A 17,245-nucleotide genomic window follows, 5' to 3' on the forward strand; every position below is an offset into this window, starting at 1 on the left:
TGTTTTTATTTAAATCTATTTGTTAGTTACATGCTTGAAAGATTATTTCAGAAGCTATTTCATAATATTTTACCACCCTTCTAGTAAATTTTATTAGTTTTGAATTTTTTTGATGTGAATGTAACCAGAGTTTCTATAATGCAGAATCTTTTTGAAGATTCCTTTTGGGTCATTAGATATCTGCCTGTTTCAAGCTGATTGCTGAAAGTTACCCAAGGCCATATTTAGTTTTAATGGTCATTTTTTTTTAAAAAGAGTATGTCTTTTATTATCAGCACAGATTACATTTTATTACCTGTCATTTTTCATCTTTGCCTCTTAACTTTATAAAATCCACCCTACCCAATGTAAGTACCAACAAACCAAGACAGACTAAGAATTGGGTGGCACATTAATATTTTCTATCTTTATTAAAAAATTATGATAGTTTTGCCTTTTTGCCAGTCTCATTTTAATACTAGCTTTGTGACTTCTGATGCTAGTTTTTTCAGGAATAAGTCAAAACTAGAAGTTACCAACCCCGCTCTCCAATTTCGGGAAACTGAGATGAAAATGGTTAAGTGGCAGGCCCAGGCCTTCTACTGAACCATAGTAAAACCCGTCCTGGACCTAGTGCTGGCCTGGGTCCAGCACACCCTCCATCATGCCTGCCCCCTGGGAAGAGACACTGAAGTACCATTTAGTGTGCTTTCTGTGGTCTTTACTCTTGAGCACATTAACTAAAATGTGCTAGTTAAAACTGCCGTTTACAGCAAAAGAGACACCGATGTATAGAATAGTCTTATGGACTCTGTGGGAGAGGAGAGGGTGGGAAGATTTGGGAGAATGGCATTGAAACATGTAAAATATCATGTATGAAACGAGATGCCAGTCCAGGTTCGATGCACGATACTGGATGCTTGGGGCTGGTGCACTGGGACGACCCAGAGGGATGGTAGGGGGAGGGAGGAGGGAGGAGGGTTCAGGATGGGGAACACATGTATACCTGTGGTGGATTCATTTTGATATTTGGCAAAACTAATACAATTATGTGAAGTTTAAAAATAAAATTAAAAAAAAAAAAACTGCTGTTTACGATGATTTGTGACATTGCTCCTTCATTCTTTTAACAGTATTAACTTTGTAAGCTAAATTGGAATTTTATTAGTCACCATTTTGGGTAGAAAGATATTCTCTTTGAGAATCTGGATTCCTCCTCCAAGTAACTAACCTCTTCATGTCTCAAGAGGAGGTAACAAATCAAACGTTAAGAATTGGAATTAATTTAGGCTCACATATGATTTCATTTAAAGTATCAATAGGTTAATTAATGTTTTCATCCAAAAACTATTTTGTAATTGTGCCCAACATAGAGACTGCAGAGTACTTGGTATAATTACTTGCAGACATTGAAGATGATAGAAATTCATGGAATAGGACAGACACTTTGCAGACACTAGAATATTAGTGGTTTCTCATTAGAGTGTTCCAGATATATTTAATATTTGATTGATTCTTTCCTTTATTAAATGAACATTCATTGAGGACCAGCCACTTTGCTGGATACTAGGTGTATATGTACAGCAAAGAGGAACAAGACAAAAGTCCTGCCCTCATGACGTTTACATCTAGTGGGGTTGTCAGTCAACCAACCAGCAAGCAGATAAGATAATTAGAGTGTGATAGTGGGATGGAAATAAGGTGATATGATAAATGATGAGGATGGCCAGCTTTATGTGGGGTTTTTAAGAAAGACTTCTCTTAAAAGGGGACTTTCAAGCAGATTCCTGAAGTTAAGGATGAAACAGGTATGCAAAGAGCTAGGAAACGGGCATCACTGCCAGGGAAAACAGCAAAGTCAAAAACCTTGGAATGGGGAAGGTTGCTGTTTCCTTCCTGTATATTAGCTAAGATTATAAATGTCTTCCCACCTACTACTCATAGGAATACTGTGGCGATATCAATAAATTTAATACAAAGTGAGCAAATTTGGGTTGGATATGTATAATAGGTAGTGAAGGAGAAACGGAGATTTTTTTTCTCTACTTTTGAAGAAGAAAAGTACTTGAGGATATAAGAGAGTAACACAGGAAAACAGAGATCTGGATCTTGGCTTCTGTAATCAAATGCTGCACTGGGTGATGCCAATTGTCAAGTAGAAGTTCACTGAAGGTGTTAATAAATACCTTGGCCTGGAGAATGGGTGAGTTTGGATTAGCCAACTGGAGACAGCACTGTGTGTTTTAGGATGAGAAAACCGTGTAAATAAATATATTAAACTGGCATGATACATGCATACGGAAGATAGTTACGCAAGAGGATGAGAGTAACTGACCTCATTATGGAATCGTTTCACAATATCTACATGTATCAAATAATCGTGTTACATCTTAAACTTAACACAACGTTGTATGTCAATTATATCTCACTAGATCTGAAGGAAAAAAAAAATTTTTTTTAAAGATACTAAGGTAGACTGAACTTGAATGAGTACTTGAGACCCTGAAGACTCAAGCTGGAGCCAGGATGGCCTTTGTAAAAACGGAAGATAATAGATGGTCGGATTCATAGAGGTCAGTAGATTAGCCAGTATGTTAGTTTTTGACTTGACGTTTTACACAACAGAGGGAATCATGATGGTTTCTTGAATAAGAAAATCACATGATAAAAAGAAAAACATGGTAAAATAGATAGAGGCTAATGTCGATAGGAAGGGAAATCCTGGAGAATGGGAGCCTAGGTAGGAAGACCTTCTTTGCTGCCATGCCCCTGGTAATGAAGATATGGACTGTGTTCACATCACGGAAAGGGAATGAGCCATAGATGAGATGTTTCTGGGAACTTCGATGTTGATGTTTAATAACCGAAGGGTGATGAAAGTCAGAATGTGTGCTCTCTCATGCCCCAGGGACTGGCTGAACAGTAGTGTCAGTGATGGAACTAGGGAAGTTGGCCTTGGACATGGCCATCCCCATTTTATAGAGGAGGAAGTTTGGGCATAGGTAGATTAAGCAGTTTGCCCAAGATTACCCAATTTGAAGGAGAACTGAGATTCCAACGCAGGCATTGTGTTTCCAAAGCCTGAGCCCTCAACTCCCGAGCCATATGGCTATAATATCCATGATGGTGTTTTAATTACAAGTCTGACTTCCAGTCTTATGTAAGTTTCTTGTAAAGGAGTTAATTAATTAACAGTTTTAAAAGTTGGGTGGAAACTAGAAAGTTGGCAGATGGCTGGGCAGTGATTGGATAATTCCTTACAGCAGAAGAGAACTTGGAATTCTCTAGACTAAGAGACTGGAAAGAAAGAATATACCTTTTGGCTTATTTTCTTTCTCTTCTTCTTCCATTCACTATCAGCTGTTAAAACAGTAAATTGTCTACTTCAAAGAGTTATAATAATATTTTATGGGGAAAATGATATCTCTGTTTCTTTAGTGCCTTATATACCACAAATGTCTTTGTCCTCATTTGTATTCCAGGAATGCTAGTTTATCTAGATTGACTGTCAGCCAAATTCTTACATTAAAACTCATTATTTTCTCAACTTTCATTACAGAGTAGGAGTTAGTTTCCAAAAGAGTAGGGTTTCAGAAGCAGCATCAATATTGGTATCACTGGATTCTTCTCAGTCCAGAAGCCCCAGTGCCTAGACTTCTCTGTGGGGGGCTTAGGTCTTGCAGCAGGAGTTCCAAGGACTGGAAGCCTTGCCTCTGGAGAAGCCACAAGAGGCTTCTTTGACCATGGCTTTAATGAACCCCTTCTCAGGCTGGAAGAGGACTTTGCTCATTGTCCATGCTTTTCAGGGTTCCCGTAGCTTTTCTCACATCTCTCTCGTTTGAGGAAGAGACAGGAAGAAATAGTAAGTTCCCAGCCCACCACACTCAGTCATACAGCGTGGCAAGGAGAAGGGACAAGGCATCCGCTAGTGGCCACAGCTCGAGCAGGGAACGCTGTAGCGGTCCTTCCTTCAGTGAATAAATTGGTGCTTTTCTTTGGATCTAAAACTGTGACTGGATGTCGTTTAATCTTCCTAAAGCACAGTTCTGATCAAGTGAACTGGCTGCTCGAAACTTTCAATATTTTTCCATTTTAATGGAGTAAGATTCTTAACCTTATATTTATGACCCTTTGTGATTTGGGCCCATGCTGTGCATACCAGACCTCATTTACCAGTATTCCCTCTTGCTTTGGACAGGGAAGCTGACCTGGTCCATTTCTTCTGCAGCCCCGCACTTGCCTGCATCAGTGCTTAACACTGATGCCTTCACAGTGCTCCCTCTCCTTCTCAGCCTGCCTCTGGAATTATGAACCCCCCATTACATGCTGCATACAATCCTCATCTAAATGCCGTGCAGCCTTGCTGAACTCATCGGAACTCTTAGATGACTTTATGTCAGGCTCTCATTTTATCTGTGTGTCAGATATCTATGTTCATACATTGCCTTCTTTACTAAATTCTGGGCAGAATTTGTACCTATTTTAACTTTGTCTTTTCCGTATCACCTGCACTTAACCATAAGAGGAAGTTAAAACTGCAGAGGGATAAGAGGACTTACAGATTACTTGTAAGATAATATATCTTTTTACAACTTCCCCCTTCTCTGTGCCCTAGTAAATAAGTGAAACCAGAACAGGACCAGAACTTGGGATTTTCAGGCCAAGACTTAACCGGCAGCAGCAGTTCTCCCCTGGGCATGCACATTGGAATCACTTGACATCACAGGTGGTGCTTTAAGAAGTTCTGATCTGGGAGCCCCCACGCCATAGAAATTAGAACATCAGGAGCACTACCAAGACGTCAGTATTATTCAGGTCTCCTCACATGAGTCTAGTGTGCAACCAGCATTGGTAATAAATACTCTACAGCACAGTGGCCCCTGGACCATTCTTACTTTCCTGGGTAATTCCATTAATTTCAGAAACACTTTTTTTTTTTTAATGTTAGTTAGAAATGTACTCAATGTGGGATAGTAGAGTAGCACATTTTGTTTTTCTTACAACAGTAGCTTACTTAACTGTTTAACTTTTCAGATATTTCGAAAGAAAGCAGTGGAACTTGGGGTAAAATTGCTACCTGCATTTCAAACACCCTCTGGAATACCTTGGGCATTGCTGAATATAAAAAGGTAAAACTCTTCATTTTCAACGTGTTTTAAGTTGAAATAGTCAAGATTGTGGTCTAACAAACAGACACCAGATGGATATTTACTTGAATGGTATTGATGACTGACACCATTGGGAGTCTTGGCATATGTCCTTGTGTGGAAGTTATTAGTGTTTTTCAGTGTTCCATGGGTTCCCATCGTGAGATCAAATGACCTCAAGAGAGTCATCCGCATGAGACAGGATTCAAGGTTTTCACTATTTCATGGTGACATTGCGTCAATGATACTGTCTCGCCATAAATTACAAAAACATCCCTTTATCATCAAAGCTTTTCACTCTCAAAAGAAGCCGGTTCCTAGATCACTTCCATCAATTAAGCTGCTGGTCAGAGACATTGCCAAGATATAACATGTAGATCAATCAGCATAATACAAGATGTAGATCAGCAGATACAACATGTGGAACAACCATGCAATGAACTAAGTATAACTGAGACTGGGTACATCTGAGGCTGCTCACCCACAGTTATAAGGAGGGAAGGGAACTGCTCCACTGACCCAGATCAATCCATCCTCCTCATCCCATGTGGGTGGAGAACCCTGGCATGCCAAGTTCATAGGAATGGGGCCCCAAGAAAAACTTGGGCTAACCAAATTTTTCATATTCTCCCAGGAAGTATTAATAGTTTGAATTTTCATGATAGCCTGAGCATTTTGTTAATAGTTTTATCTTAAGCTTCCTTCTAACTCCTTCTTCCCTATAAATAAGTAATTGCACGTGTCTCTTTGTGATGATGATAATGACAGCTGTTTGGTCATCATAAAATATGAAGTTTTGTGTAGACACTTTACCACATTTAATCCTAACAGCAACCCAATAAAGTCAGTACTACTGTTATATCCATTTCATTAATCAGGAACTTGAGTCACAGAGACAGTTATTTGCCTAACATCATGCCGTGTGTAAATGGTAGAGCCAGAGTACTCAGATGCATGGATTCATAGGCAAAAGTTAAATGGCTTTCTTATGTTAGAAAAGCCAAGAGGATGCACAGGGCGACTTGGCAAGATTAATGCACATTTTTCCTTAATTATTTATTCTAGTGACATTCCTTCCTTTAGTGACATTAATTCCTTCCAATTAATCATGGAAAATCATGAAATTAATTGGCTAATGTATCAGTTAAATGTCACGCTTTGTCTATATGTTATATCTATACCTTGAAATCACCCTGTACCTATCTATAATTTTATGTGTGTATGTCTCTGTATGTGTGCGTGCGTGTGTTTGGGGCAGAGGCCAAGGTGTTGAGGTGATGAGACGGGCAGAGTTCACACCCTGGGCCATGTTAAGTTGAAGTTGCTTTCTGTTGTATAACGTGATATCTCAGGATTCATTCTTCCCTTTGGGTTCCTCCGGCTTTCTCTGTTAGCTTGGGGATCATGGCACATGTTCCAGTATCTTAAGGTGGAAGTGGGTATATATGCTTGGCTTGAGCAGCATGGTATTAGAGATCTGTGAACTTTTTATTTGGCTCATGTGGATCACCTATAATACTGTCCATATCCTCAGACTTTGTATTCAGATAGTATACAGATAGTATTCAGACCTAGAAACTTCTCTAATGCTTGAAATAAGATCTAGTTATGAAAACCTCGTGCACATTTAACACGTATTTTCCCCACCCTCTGAGAGGAATGATATGGGCATAATAACCCACTGACTTAACTGGTTCCCAAGAGACCTGGTTCTAAGTGTGTACATGCATACTAAGTTGCTCCAGTTGTGTCTGACTCTTTGTGACTCCATGGACTGTATCCCACCAGGCTCCTCTGTCCATGGGATTTCCTAGGCAAGAATACTGGAGTGGGTTGCCCTTTCCTTCTCCAGGACCTCTTCCTGACCCAGAGACTGAACCTGCATCTCTTGTGTCTCCCGCGTTACAGGGAGATTCTTTACCCGTTGAGCTGTTGGGAAGCCCAGGATGCTATAGAGGTAGTTCTTATTGCTTTGTGGAAGATAATGGAATTAGATAAAGACTCTTAAAACTAATTGAGGTGTGGGTCTACATCTTTGCAAAAGTTAAGTCAGTTATTATAAGGTGCTGATATCATTTAATTAGTTCTACCCTCTCTTGAAATACTCATAAGAAATTAGATTCTTTTAAAACATATTTAACATAGTGTTTATTTTTACAGCCGAGAGGATTTTTTCCTTAGTTAAATCTATCCTTTGTGTACAGTGGAGATATTTTTTCAACACATAAAGAAATATTTCTAAAAACTATTCAGTACTGAATCCTTTGTTATCTTTATATCTCCTGAAAATTCATTAACTGGGGTTTTACCTTTTTTTTATCAGACCTTATTTCAAATTTACAGTATTGTACATTATTTTACAGTACTGTACTTTAGAACTTTTATTTGATTTTTAAGTATTACAGGAAAATTATTTTGGGTCAGAAATAATGTGCCATTTCATTTGTGTATTCTATGATGTTTTCATGTTGAACTAGAGGAAATTAGGTAACCATTTTACAACTGACAGGAACACTCTTAACTTCTTCCTGGCAACCTGTATGAATTTTTTATTATTTTATCCACTCTCAGTCTCATTTACTAAATAGCAGTGACTTACCCAAATTTACACAATGCTGCTGCTAAGTCGCTTCAGTCGTGTCCGACTCTGTGCGACCCCATAGACGGCAGCCCATCAGGCTCCCCTGTCCCTGGGATTCTCCAGGCAAGAACACAATTTACACAATAAGCCTTGGCAAAATTAATAGTAATACCGACCCACTGAAATTCATCCTACCCTTTGCCCAATCAGCTTGATTTATCGTCTTGAAGAATGTTCTCTCTAGGGAACCAAACCAGCATTTGATATTAATCTGCAATAATTACATTTCCGGACGTGTTATTGATGTCACCCAGTGCATATCTGCTGTTTTCTCTGAATCTCTGTATTTTCACAGTATGGGCCAGAGGACGAGGGACAGCAGGTTTGGAGCTTATTTTCTAGTTTTTTGAAACCTGTCACTACTGAAGTTTCGAAAGAGGTGGGGAAAAATATATCTGGCAAAATAATATTTTCTTAATTACCTTCTTAAACTTAGGAAGTATCAATGGAAGGATGCTAAGAGGAAAAAAAGTGTTCAAGAATGCTGTTTAGAACAGCCCCTTATTCACCATTGACTGGCTTTGAAACTCTTGGCAATAATTATGATGGGAGAGCCACAATATGCTGTCTGTAACATAATTCTGCTCTTCCATGTCAGTTTTGAAAATAGTTATGGAGGCTACTCTTTGCCAGCACCTATAGGTTAACAGAAATGTGAATTTACTGGTATTATCTGTTCACATTCCTCTAGTGTGCAGGTTTTATCAGTTTGAACTTAAAGCAAGCAGTATTTTGAATTTGGGAGGTTTATGTATTTGGAGCCAAAACACCAATAAACCAAATTAGATTTCAGTATTTGTGCAAACTGAGAATAGCAGAGAATCTAAATAATTTACGCATATCCTACATGAGAAAGTCTGTCCCAAAAAATCTGTTCACACACAAAAAAAATGTTTTTAATTATCTCTTCTGGTACATCTATAATAAATTCCTAATTCAAGAGTTGCTATATGAAGTTGTAAGTGAATTGAAATTATGAATTAATAGTAAGTGGTAATTTGATTGTACAAACACCTGGGTGTTACACACAGTACCTGATTAGAATAGCATGCTTGTTTCATCAGTACAGTAGTAGAAGGAAAATGTGTACGTTATGTAACACCTCTGGTAAAAGGAAAACATTGCCTTTTTCACAGATTAGATTTTGGTAGAACTCAATTTCGCTACTGTGAAAATGTCAAAATCTGATGTCTGATCTTGTTAGTACTACTAGTAAGAGGCTCTATGCATTTTTTTTTTTCCCAACCTAAAGAAGAAAAATCACTTCTGTGGTTTGTAAAATCAAATGTTTCACCATTTCCATATTTCTAGTTATAATTTAAGCCTAAATAGAATAAATGTAGTCATTTGAAGTTTTCTAAAGAGTGTTTTTACTTTTAAAAAGTATGTTTAATATTCCCATTACTCATTTATATCACAGAGCATATAGTCTGGGTATTCCTAGTGATTATTCTGTCTTTCCTGTGAGTGAGTTTTAGTTTATACTGTTCCATCAGTTGTTTCTCTTTGTGGATTTCCCTGAACAGACACTCACCTGGTGGTTATATTAGGTTAGCAGATCTGTCTACAGCATGTGCTTTTATTGCACACGTCAGGGAAACATGCTGCCAAGTGACTGATCTCTACTCCAATTCTCATTAGTAAGCAAGGCGACATGTGTTAGTCACTCAGTCGTGTCCAACTCTTCGTGACCCCATGGACTATAGCCTGCCAGGCTCCTCTGTCCATGGAATTTTCCAGGCAAGAATACTGGAATGGACTGCCATTCCCTTCTCCAGGGGAGCTTCCCAATCCAGGGATTGAACCCAGGTCTCCTGCATCGCAGGCAGCTTCTTCACTGTCTGAGCCACCAGGGAAGCCCAAGCAAGGCCATGAAGGAGCCACAACTCCCTCACCTGTTTTTATTTCCTGCTTTGTAAAGCTTTATTTACTGACTACTCTAATTATCCAACACAAATGTATACTATGTCATTAGTTACATTTTAGCTTGTATTATAATAATTAAATTGCAAATTACTTTACTTTAACAGAAATGGGGGCTTAATTAAGAATAGTACATAGCTTAATGTTTTCTAATAGTGAAACATTATCCTTTATGAAGTAGGTAGTTTGTGTATTGTAATAAACCCCCATTTGGGGTTTCTTAATACTTCGGTGGTATAAAATGCTTGAATATTAAATCATAATTAGTTTTAATAGACACAAACTATGAAAGACAGACTAATCAGGTTAAATATTTTAAAAAGTATTTTCCATATGTCTCCCTGCATTTTTACCTGACATTAATATATAAACATCTACATTTTTAAATTTGCTAACCATTTTTTAAAGTATCTGGTTTTAGATTTGAAAGAGGCATATTGTTTTAAAATAAAGCAGAATACAATTCTATAGTTTAACATCATAATAAAAATATAAAAAAAAAATCAAGAAACAAATTTTCTGCCCCGAGGAGATCAAACTTATTTAATGATTTGCTAATATTCTAAGAAGCAAAATAGTACTTAGTTATCCTAGACATGTTTTGTAGCAGTTATATAGCCTAAGTATAAAATTAGAGCTATGTCTTATAGTTTATCTTTTATATGTTTTATGGATCTGTTAAGAATTCGAAAATAAGTTTTACTAACTCTAGAAAAGTAAAAAAGAAGTTAGTCTTTCCAAGTATTTATGCTAAACTATGTTTTTATTTTTTCTGATTGGATATTTTATTGGGTTTCCCTCTTTTATCTGTTTTAATCCATTTGGCCATTTATACTCTTCTGCTTTTGAATTGTGGTATTGAAGAAGACTCTTGAGAGTCCCTTGGGCTGCAAGGAGATCCAACCAGTCCGTCCTAAAGGAGATCAGTCCTGGGTGTTCATTGGAAGGACTGATGTTGAAGATGAAACTCCAATACTTTGGCCACCTGATGCAAAGAGCTGACTCATTTGAAAAGATCCTGACGCTGGGAAAGATTGAGAGCAGGAGGAGAAGGGGACGACAGAAGATGAGATGGTTGGATGGCATCACTGACTCAATGGACATGGGTTTGGGTAAACTCTGGGAGTTGGTGATGGACAGGGAGGCCTGGTGTGCTGCGGTTCATGGGGTCACAAGGAGTCAGACATGACTGAGTGACTGAGCGACTGAACTGAACTCTTCTGGAAATAAAAATAACCATATTTTGAGGTTTGAAACTTACATGCATAAAGTTACTAATATCAGACATCAAAATATCAAAGTTAAAGTTGCTACTTGTTAATATTGTCAGGATAGCTCTTCAGTTCAGTTCAGTTCAATTCAGTCGCTCAGTCGTGTCTGACTCTTTGCAACCCCATGGACTGCAGCACACCAAGCCTCCCTGTCCATCACCAACTCCGGGAGCTTACTCAAACTCATGTCCATCGAGTCGGTGATGCCATCCAACCATCTCATCCTCTATCGTCCCCTTCTCCTCCTGCCTTCAATCTTTCCCAGCATCAGGGTCTTTTCAAATGTGTCAGTTCTTTGCACCAGGTTGGCCTTGGATAATTCACTTAATTGAGTTTCTCTTCTCATAAGTAAAACTAAAATAGCCACAATAATAGTATCTGTCCTGATGACCTCATAAGGCATTTTTTGTGAAAATCTAGTGAATTAATATGTAAAAGAAGATTAGTCATTGCAGAGTGCTGTAAAATAAATATAAATTTAAATTATTAATTTATGGCCTTGTTCTAAATGTTCACTATAAAATAGTGTGTGTATAGAGCAATAAAATAATACATAACTAAAACTGACTTGGTTTTGATGCCTTTTTATGGTAATCTTCTGTTTTTAAGTCATTCAGTGCTTCTAATCCATTCTCAAACTCAAGTCCCATTTTTCTAGGTCAGAAATGGAATTGGTATTAGTAGAACCATCTAGAAGTGTGGAGAGAATGTGTCCCCATAGTCCATGTAGGATTGTGGGGCTTTATGCTCCAACATATATTATTTTGAAAATTATTTTAGAATCAGCCTGTAGGGTCAAAACCCAGATACTTCTCTCAAATTATATTTATTGGTGAATTTTCTCTACTAGAAAGAGGAACTTAAACCTATGAGGTTTAAGAAGCATGTGAGCCAATAAAATGTAATGTTATTTTCCCAAGTCCCACATGCCAGTTAGTGCTTAATTAATATGACATGAGTCTATAAAAATGTATATATATTTTTGCTAGAAACATCCACATCACCCTATTTTCTAGTTCTTAGGCTGTCCTACTTCTAGTAAGGGTCTGACTACTGTAGTTATATTCTATCAGTGATTCTCAGCCTTCCCTGTGCTTTCCACTAACTTGTGCATTTTTTAAATATCATCACTACCTCTCTATCCTCCATTCTGTTTCAGTTGGCTTGGAGTAAGATCCTTGCATATTTTAAGGCTCTTCAGCCATTCCATTATTAATCTAGGGTTGATAATCACTGCTGGAAGTCTAATATTTTTATCCTAAGTATAGATTCATTTCTGTTTTCAGTTACCTTTGGAAACGTTTCCTTCCCCATTGATGGCCAATTTAACTATTGAAATAAATAGACAATTGATTTGAAAACACCCAGCTCTAATAGAGCAATGATTCTCGACATTTAGAGTCTGTATGAATTGCTTAGCATGCATACATGCTCAGTCTTATCCAGTTCTTTGTAGTCCTATAGACTGTAGCCCACCAGGCTCCTCTATCCATGGGATTCTCCAGGCAAGAGTACTGGGATGGGTTGCCATTTCCTCCTCCAGGGGATTTTCCTGACCCAGGAAACAAACCCACATCCCCTGTGTCTCCTGCATTCACAGGCAGATTCTTTACCACTGAGCCACCTGGGAAGCCTCAAGAATTGCTTAGAAGGCTTGTTAAAACTCTTGTTGCTGGGCCTCACCCACAGAGTTTGTGATTGGGCAGGTTTTTGGTCGGGTATGATAATTTACATTGTCATCACTGATGCAGTGGACATGAACTTGGGCAGACTCCAGGAGGTGGTGAGGGACAGGGAAGCATGGCATGCTGCAATCCATGGGGTCACCACAACTTGGCAACTGAACAACACCAACCAGGTCCCAGCTGATGCAGAGGTTGATTGATGCTTCTGGTCCTAGGACCACACTTTGAGAAGCACTGTAATAGAAGAATTGACTGAGACGCCCAAGCTGTTTAGATTCTTAAATCTCAGAGCTGCTCAGAGGGACAGTCAATTCCAAAGTTCCGTAGGGTGAAAGTGAGGGGTTGGATCAGGAGGGGGGAAGAGTTCTATGATTAATTCACTCTTGTTAATAATTGCCCAGTATTTTCACTTATCCCCAAGCAGTTTGTTGCTTCTTCTAGAAAACAGCTAATTCCAAACATTAATTACCAAAAAAGAGTTTGCATCGCCTTTGTCCCCTTGCAATATATATTTTTTAATCCCGTAAGACTAGAAAGCAAGATTTGGGCCATTTTAGCATAGAAGGAGAAAAAAAAGGCATTTTTAATTAAGGACCTCAGGGTAACTGTAAAAAGAAGAACCTTCTCATTGCTTCAAGGCAAAGCAACTTTATTAACAGCAGCTGGCAACCAGTTCTTATACCTGAGGACATTCCACACCCATGAAAAAGAGGCTAAGGTTATCCTTCCACCAGAGGAAGAGGGAATCTAGGGTTTTTCTGAATCCTCTCGGGAAGCTTCAGATCACTAAGTCCATGCCAGATACTCAGTGGCTTGACCAAGCTCAAGGCATGTATTTATTCCAAGTGGACAGTAAGGGTGGCAGCACTTAATTTAAATGTACTTTGTGTATAGCCTCTTTTATTGGGACTTAAGGGACGAGCAATCCTGAGCAAAAGATGCTTTGCTGTTTCTTAGTCATGCATCGTGAGGCAGACGGAATTTGAAGAGCCTAAAGGTAGGCAGACTGTTCCCTTTTATCCCATTCCTCTGGTCATAATTGAACTTAATGCCCAGGTAAATGGGGTTTTCAGTGTCTTTTGTTCACTGGAGGAAGAAGCAGATGTAATCTGTCTCTGAACACAGGTGCTAACAGTCCTCCTAACCTCTGCACATCACCCACCCTTTCTCCATGAATCCACATCTGCCATAGACCCCTCTGTGTGCTTCTGGTAGGACAGGGACAGAAAAATGACCTGTGAATGGAATAAACTGGCTATCTTACTCACCATGGTAAGAGATGTAGGTTCAACCCCTGGGTTGGTCGGGAAGATCCCCTGGAGAAGGACATGGCAACCCATTCCAATATTCTCGCCTGAGAATCCCATAGACAGAGGAGGCTGGCAGGCTATGAGTCCACAGGGTCACAGAGAATGAGATATGGCAGAAGTGACTTAGCATGCACGCACGCATGGATTAGATATTGAAAAAATATTTTTTGTATATTTTCATAATGTCCTGCCTCTAAAGCTCAATTACAGCAAATGTGTAAAGTCCAGAAATGTATCAGAGGTGATGTGTAGGCAATTTAGAGACAATCTATCCTAAGAGGATTGCTTAAAACCCTTTAAAAAAGGACTTGTGGTATGTAGGAAGTCTGTTAAGAGACCTTCCTCACTCTTCTATTTTAGGCAGATAGATTCTTGGCACAAAATCCATGGAATTGGATGGTTAAATATGACCATGACTTTCCCCATAGCATCCCCACCATTTAAGTGGTTAACGCACCAGGAAATTTTTGTTTAAGGGCAATTACAGTTATTTGAATGCAACAAACTCAAAGCGCCTTTCATCTCAAGATTTTCAAATGCACAGAACTAGTGTTTTGCAGATTCAGCTTTGTTCACTGTGTTCACACAATTGGTGGCAAATCAGCTTTGGCAATTTGAAATGTATTCTGTGTACAGAACTTAGATTAGGAACAAGTCAGAACACATAATTCATAGGGTGCCTTTACAAGTCAGCAGTGGAATGGTTTTCTCAAGGAGCTACAATCCCAGGTTTTTAATGAAGCAGCAGTTTTCCTGTGATGAATCTCAAGACCAGGCTCATGTTGTTACTGTGGGGCAGACCTTTCAAATATCTAATAAAGTTTAATTTAAAAGTTATGAAATTGTTTGAATAGGTATTTGCAAATCAGCCTAGGTCTCAAGGTACTTTCTTAGACCTTATAATTGTAGTCATTGTAAATATTCAACTAACCACATTGCATCTTTGAGTCAAAATTGGAAGGGCAATATAAAATGTTTTTAAAGACCTCACAGTCTTGGTGAATACATTAACCACTCCAGGTTTCTTGCTTATGCAGTAATAGCTGTAGTTAATCTGTTCTGAAAATGGGGATGAACAATGATTAATTGAAGTCTCTCTTATTAACTGGAAAAGTGGTAGAGCAATAGTAAGAATTAATTGTAATTTACTAATCTGGAAATTAATATGCAGCTGGGCATGAGTAGAGGCAGTGCAATTTGGTGATTTAGCAATCATGACAAATTATCTTCATCCATAAGGTGTAGAGTTGCTAGCTTTCCATTATTTGATTTTTAGTAACAGACCCACTTTCAGGAAGACTTTATATGAATGCTCATGTTGCCCTTTTATCCTGGAAATGTCAATTGGAGTCTGGCATTATTAATTAAATCTCACTTTCCCTCTTTGTCATGTCATGCTATAGTTTTTATGGAACATTTGTACAAAACAGTGATTACTGGTAATTGACCTGCATATGTTGAATAATCTTAAGATGCTACTGAGAGTTTAATGTACCTTGTAAATTGAGAGGCTTCCAATTAAGTCTAGTTCTTAAGATAATCACTTTCAAAACTAATCAAGTAATAGGACATTAGTAAAGCTCTTATTGACTTAATTGTGACAAATTAATAAACAGACCCAGTGCAATTACTATAATGGCTTTATCAGTGAGCAGTTTTTCCAAAATTTTAAGCATAAATCTATTCTATCCCCCTGGAAGTACAATAAAAGTTACATAAGCTGTTTTAAGGTGGATATCATTCGTATAGCTGTGTGTGAATACACTGTACAAAGAGCTTGGATTTTTTGTGTTTCTTTCTTTTAAAATATGACTGCATTTCTTTCAAAGGTCAGTGAATCTACTTGCCAGACCCTTAAAGCATATGATTTTATAAATGATCTTCTGTATGCTTTGGACAAACCTGTTATACATTCTTGTGTTCTCTCACTTGTATTTTCTGTGCCTAGACCCTGGGGTTGGTACCCTCTCTCCTTAGAGAGCTAGGGAATGTCCTGTCCCACTCTCTCTGTCCCAAACTGCTGTCAGAGTAGTGATTTTTTGGGGCCAGCACTCTACAAATGGACTTTGGAAAATAAATGAATTATGAATTACATATGTGCCATAATTTTTTAGTATCTGACACTGCCAGTTTCTATAACTTGGCTGATTGTGTGTAAGAAAATGGCAGCAGAAGGAATAGGAACATAAGTCCCAATTCTGCTACATTAACAGTGTGATTTATTTCTCAAAAATACATCAAACTATATGTTTAAGATGCTGTGTTTACTGAGTATAACTTTTATTTAAAAATAATGGGATCACATCTCTTCTTTCTCTCAGCCTTGGCTTTCTCATTTCTTAAATGCTATTAATAAATAGTATCAATTTTACAAGGATGTTTATGACAGGCCCTTAGACACTTGAGAAGTTGGAGGTCTTTTAGATACAAAAGAGGGGATCATTATGGAATTTCAGAACCCTGACATCTTTATGGTAGCTGTCCATATCACCTGTGTTTAAGTTAGGAGAGAAGAATGGATTTTCAAGTAAACGAGTGTATGTCTCTTTATGTGTGTGAGTATAATATGTATATCTGTGTGTGTGTAGTTGGTAGGTCATGTCTGACTCTTTGTGACCCCACGGACTATACAGTCCACGGAATTCTCCAGGCCAGAATACTGGAGTGGGCAGCCTTTTCCCTTCTCCAGGGGGTCTTCCCAACCCATGGATCAAACAGAAGATAGAGGATACATCACCAGATTGGGTTTTGACCAACATCCAGACTTAATCAGCACTAGGAAGTCCTGTGTCACAGCACATCTGGAGTTCTGATTGGGAAGAGGGTTCCCAGGCGGCTCATCCGCTCCCTGGGTGAGACTTCTCCCCACAGAACTCATGCATGCCTGTGTGCTAAGTTGCTTCAGTCATGTCTGACTCTGTGTAACCCCATGGACTGTAGCCTTTCAGGATCCTCTGTCCATGGGGTTTCCCAGGCAAGAATACTGGAATGGGTTGCCATGCCCTCCTCCGGGGGATCTTCCTGACCCAGGGATCTAACCCATGTCTCTTATATCTCCTGAATTGGCAAGCAGGTTCTTTACCACTAGTGTCCCCTGGGAATCCCTTAAAACTCATCAGTTCAGTTCACTTCAGTTCAGTCGCTCAGTCGTGTCCGACTCTTTGCGACCCCATGAATCACAGGCACACCAGGCCTCCCTGTCCATCACCAACTCCTGGAGTTTACTCAAACCCATCTCCATCAAGTTGGTGATGCCATCCAGCCATCTCATCCCTGTCATCCCCTTCTC

General features: G+C 38.7%; 1 protein-coding gene across 1 annotated transcript in view; it reads left to right on the top strand.

Annotated features, from left to right (window-relative positions):
• The window catches only part of MAN1A1 (mannosidase alpha class 1A member 1), a 173,558-nt gene that overhangs the window by 95,553 nt on the left and 60,760 nt on the right, over positions 1-17,245 (top strand). The window contains exon 6 of the mRNA NM_001205972.1: positions 5,014-5,108. Within this exon, the coding sequence (NP_001192901.1) occupies positions 5,014-5,108 (95 nt within the window). The remainder of the gene's footprint in view (positions 1-5,013; positions 5,109-17,245) is intronic.

Source organism: Bos taurus, chromosome 9 (genome assembly GCF_002263795.3).
Source record: "Bos taurus isolate L1 Dominette 01449 registration number 42190680 breed Hereford chromosome 9, ARS-UCD2.0, whole genome shotgun sequence".
Classification (NCBI taxonomy): domain Eukaryota; kingdom Metazoa; phylum Chordata; class Mammalia; order Artiodactyla; family Bovidae; genus Bos; species Bos taurus.